The sequence below is a fragment of the Portunus trituberculatus genome, chromosome 2, assembly GCF_017591435.1.
Source record: "Portunus trituberculatus isolate SZX2019 chromosome 2, ASM1759143v1, whole genome shotgun sequence".
Lineage (NCBI taxonomy): Eukaryota > Metazoa > Arthropoda > Malacostraca > Decapoda > Portunidae > Portunus > Portunus trituberculatus.
The window spans coordinates 5,799,634-5,804,633 of record NC_059256.1 but is presented as its reverse complement, the minus strand read 5'-3'; the positions used below and the strand labels follow the sequence as shown (position 1 = coordinate 5,804,633).

General features: G+C 50.3%; 1 protein-coding gene across 1 annotated transcript in view; it reads right to left on the bottom strand.

The window, feature by feature from the left end:
* The window catches only part of LOC123503713 (neurofibromin-like), a 61,310-nt gene that overhangs the window by 27,469 nt on the left and 28,841 nt on the right, over positions 1-5,000 (bottom strand). Inside the window, 6 exon segments of the mRNA XM_045253699.1 lie at positions 1-109; positions 848-980; positions 1,458-1,641; positions 2,736-2,916; positions 4,101-4,238; positions 4,396-4,497. The exon segment at positions 1-109 is cut by the window's left edge and continues 53 nt beyond it. Of these exon segments, the coding sequence (XP_045109634.1) occupies positions 1-109; positions 848-980; positions 1,458-1,641; positions 2,736-2,916; positions 4,101-4,238; positions 4,396-4,497 (847 nt within the window).

Below are 5,000 nucleotides of genomic sequence, written 5' to 3'. Positions count from 1 at the left end.
CAAGGGCCACAGCAGTGTCGGCCATGATCTCAGCTTGGCCCGACCCCAAGCCCCCTGTCACCGATCGCTTTATGAACGAGTCCAATACCATGTCAATCAACTCCGAGACCTGTAAGGGGGAGGGAGAGGGAGAGGGAGAGAGAGAGAGAGAGAGAGAGAGAGAGAGAGAGAGAGAGAGAGAGAGAGAGAGAGAGAGAAATTAATAAAGAAACAAACAATACACATCACAAACCTTCTCAAATCATAACCTAACCTCCCACAGCCTCTCACAGCCTCTCCCACAGCTCCTCACAGCCCTCTCACAGCCTCTCACAGCCCACCCCAGCCTCCCACAGCCTCTCACAGCTCACTGCACCAAACCTCCCACAGCCAGCCTCTCACAGCTTTCCACAGCCAGCCTCTCACAGCCTCCCACAAACTACCCCAGCCTCTCACAGCTCACCACAGCCACTCACAACGCACCAAAACCACTCACAGCCACTCACAAACCCCACTCACAGCCACTCACAGCCTCCCACAGCTCACCACAGCCTCCCACAAACCACCCCAGCCTTTCACAGCTCATCACAGCCACTCACAGCTCACCACAGCTTCTGACAGCCTCTAACAGCTTCTGACAGCCTCTGACAACTTTTCACAGCCTCCCACAGCCTCTCACAGCTCACCACAGCCACTCACAGCTCACCACAGCCACTCACAACGCACCACAACCTCTCACAACACACCAAAACCACTCACAACCACTCACAGCCTCCCACAGCCTCTCACAGCCTCTCACAGCTCACCACAGCCTCTCACAGCATCCTAGCTTTGCACAGCCTTCCCACAGCCTCCCACAGTGCCTTACCTGTCCAATATTCCCCCAGATCTTGGCCTGTATGGAAGGATACATCTCAACTTCCTCAATGGTCAAAGTTATCAGCTTGTCTAAAATCATCGCTACTTTTGCTCGTTTCTTGTCATCTGGGTGGCTGCAGAACCTGTGTGGGGGAAAGGGGGGGTGGGGGTGTACAGTACGGGTCCCTCTGTGGCTCTCAATGTGGGTGCCAAAGAGCCATAGGGTGCCAAACAGTTAAGAGTTCTATAAAGGTGTCAATTGTTGTGTTTAGCGAAAGTTGTTGATTTGAGCGGAAAGTCAGTTTTTTTTGTTTGTGTTTGTTTGTTTTCTGTGGTCAGTAAGTTATCTGAGAGAGTGAGAGTGAGAGTGAGTGAGTGAGTGAGTGAGAGAGAGAGAGAGTGAGTGTTACAGGCATATTTCCAGGTGTGTGTGTGTGTTTTGGGGTGTTTTGAAAAATTTGCGAGGTTTTGTCTCTCTCTCTCTCTCTCTCTCTCTCTCTCTCTCTCTCTTGTTCTATCTCACAATTTCTCTCTCTTTCTGTCTCTCTTCCTCTGTCTATCTATATTTTCTCTCTCTCTGTCACACACACACACACACACACACACACACACACGCATACCTGGTTAAATTCGGCAGCCAGGGGGTCATGTACTCGAGACACAGATGCTTCAGTTCTATGGACGAGGCGCGGAAGCCTTGTATACACTCCTCCAAGAATTCCAAAGTCAGGTGAGGCTCGTTCACAGCCAATTTCTCACTTACACTCTTAATGAAGATTGTGTTGTTTGACGGGATACACAGGCCTGGTGGTGGTGGTGGTGGTGGTGGTGGTGGTGGTGGTGGTGGTGGTGGTGGTGGTGGTGGTGGTGGTGGTGGAGGGACGAGGAGGAGGAAGAGAAGAAGGAGGAGAAGAGGAAAATGAGGTAGTGGTGGTGGTGGTGGTGGTGGTGGTGGTGGTGGTAGAGGAGGAGGAGGAGGAGGAGGGAAGAAAAAATTTGGTTAGTCATGTTTTTTTACTTTCTCTCTCTCTCTCTCTCTCTCTCTCTCTCTCTCTCTCTCTCTCTCTCTCTCATATATTGTCTTTCTAGTATATATATTTCATTTTCTCACACTCTCTCACTCACACACACACACACACTCTCTCTCTCTCTCCCCCTACCCCTCTCTCCCTCTCTCTCTATTTCCTCCACCTCCCTCCCTCCCTCTCTCTCTCTCTCTCTCTCTCTCTCACCCCCTCACCTGACGTCTCCAATAGCTGGCCTTCAATCTTGAGGTCACAGGTCACAATGAGGGCACACATGCACTCTTACACTCTCTCTTTCATCCCCTCCCCTCTCAATCCTCTCTCTCTCTCTCACCCACCCCCCCTCACCTGACGTCTCCAATAGCTGGCCTTCAATCTTGAGGTCACAGGTCACAATGAGGGCACACATGCACTCTTACACTCTCTCTCTTTCATCCCCTCCCCTCTCAATCCTCTCTCTCTCTCTCACCCACCCCCCCTCACCTGACGTCTCCAATAGCTGGCCTTCAATCTTGAGGTCAAAGGTCACAATGAGGGCACACATGCACTCTTACACTCTCTCTCTTTCACCTCCCTCTCTCACCCCCTCTCTCTCTCTCTCACACCCCTCACCTGACGTCTCCAATAGCTGGCCTTCAATCTTGAGGTCACAGGTCACAATGAGGGCACACATGCACTCTTACACTCTCTCTCTTTCACCTCTCCCCCTCTCAACCCTCTCTCTCTCACACCCCCCCCCTCACCTGACGTCTCCAATAGCTGGCCTTCAATCTTGAGGTCACAGGTCACAATGAGGGCACAAAAGCACTCTTACACTCTCTCTCTTTCACCCCCCCTCTCTCACCCCTCTCTCTCTCTTTCACCCCCCCTCACCTGACGTCTCCAATAGCTGGCCTTCAATCTTGAGGTCAAAGGTCGCGGTGAGAGCACACAGCAAGTTGTAAGCAGCTGTCCTTAAGTTTGGATCCAGGGAGCCGAGATTTAGGAGGGCCATGTTTAGAAGAGTTCCTGGGACATCCTTGGGCCGGATCTTTTGGTGGACCGTTACCGAGTCCTATGGGGGGTGGGGGGGGGGGGTGTGAGGGGTTATTTGTGGGTTTTTTTGGGGGGGGGTTAGTGGTGGTGGTGGTGGTGGTAGTAGTAGTAGTGTTCAGAGAGAGAGAGAGAGAGAGAGAGAGAGAGAGAGAGAGAGAGAGAGAGAGAGAGAGAGAGAGAGAGAGATACTGCATAGACAAGAAGATCGAAATATCCAAAAAAATAGGTCGTGTGGATACATGGATGATCGTGTGGATATGTGGAAGGCTGTGTGGATATGTGGAAGGCTGTGTGGATATGTGGGAGGCTGTGTGGATATGTGGAAGGCTGTGTGGATATGTGGAAGGCTGTGTGGATATGTGGAAGGCTGTGTGGATATGTGGAAGGTCATGTGGGTACTGTGTGGATACTTGGAAGGCTGTGTGGGTACATGGAAGGCTGTGTGGATATGTGGAAGGCTGTGTGGATATGTGGAAGGTCATGTGGGTACTGTGTGGGTACTTGCAAGGCTGTGTGGGTACATGGAAGGCTGTGTGGATATGTGGAAGGCTGTGTGGATATGTGGAAGGTCATGTGGGTACTGTGTGGGTACTTGCAAGGCTGTGTGGGTACATGGAAGGCTGTGTGGATATGTGGAAGGCTGTGTGGATATGTGGAAGGTCATGTGGGTACTGTGTGGGTACTTGCAAGGCTGTGTGGGTACATGGAAGGCTGTGTGGATATGTGGAAGGCTGTGTGGATATGTGGAAGGTCATGTGGGTACTGTGTGGGTACTTGCAAGGCTGTGTGGGTACATGGAAGGCTGTGTGGATATGTGGAAGGCTGTGTGGATATGTGGAAGGTCATGTGGGTACTGTGTGGGTACTTGGAAGGCTGTGTGGGTACATGGAAAGTTGTGTGGATATGTGGAAGGCTGTGTGGATATGTGGAAGGTCGTGTGGGTACTGTGTGGGTACTTGCAAGGCTGTGTGGGTACTTGGAAGGCTGTGTGGATATGTGGAAGGCTGTTTGGGTACATGGAAGGCTGTGTGGATATGTGGGAGGCTGTGTGGATATGTGGAAGGCTGTGTGGATATGTGGAAGGCTGTGTGGATATGTGGAAGGTCATGTGGGTACTGTGTGGATACTTGGAAGGCTGTGTGGGGTACATGGAGGGGCGTATGGGTACTGTGTGGATATGTGTGGATATGTGGATGGTCTTACCGGCTGCGAGAGCTCCCATCTGGCCCTGATGTGGATGATGGCCTGCACAATGCTGTCGCAGTCATTGTGGATGAAGGAAAGTGGACCAGATTCGTTGGCAATTGTTAGAGTGAACTGGTTGTCATCCACTAAGCACACCTGTTGAGAGAGAGAGAGAGAGAGAGAGAGAGAGAGAGAGAGAGAGAGAGAGAGAGAGAGAGAGAGAGAGAGAGAGAGAAATATGAGCAAGCGAAAGACGATTTAGTGATATTATTGTTCGATTTCCACACACACACACACACACACACACACGTACCTCTTCAATCTCCGAGGCATAGTAAACATCATTGAGGAGAACTGAGTGGGAGAGAACCTTGGTCTTCTCTGCTGATGTCACCTGGATGGCTGATGGACCCACCTGAGAGAGAGAGAGAGAGAGAGAGAGAGTTAATATCTGACACTCAAGGTAAAATTTCTGGTGTCTATTTGATGCTTACTGCCTCCTGTGTGTTCTTAACCCCTTCAGTAGCATGACGTGTTTCCCTATTCCCTGTGGTGACTATTTGGTGACTTTCCACAGCTTCACCAACTCATGTGGGGGTTAAAATGGTGAGGACTGTGGCCATTAATCTTGTGCCCTCCATACACCCTTGCTAATGTCAATAAAATGGTCTAATGGCACACAAAACTCAAGGTAAAAATGTGTCCTAGTACTGAAGTGGTTAAAATAGTGAAGACTGTGGCCATTAATCTTGTGCCCTCCATACACCCTTGCTAATGTCAATAAAATGGTCTAATGGTACACAAAACTCAAGGTAAAAATGTGTCCCAGTACTGAAGGGGTTAAAATAGTGAAGACTGGCCATTAATCTTGTGCCCTCCATACACCCTTGCTAATGTCAATAAAATGGTCTAATGGTA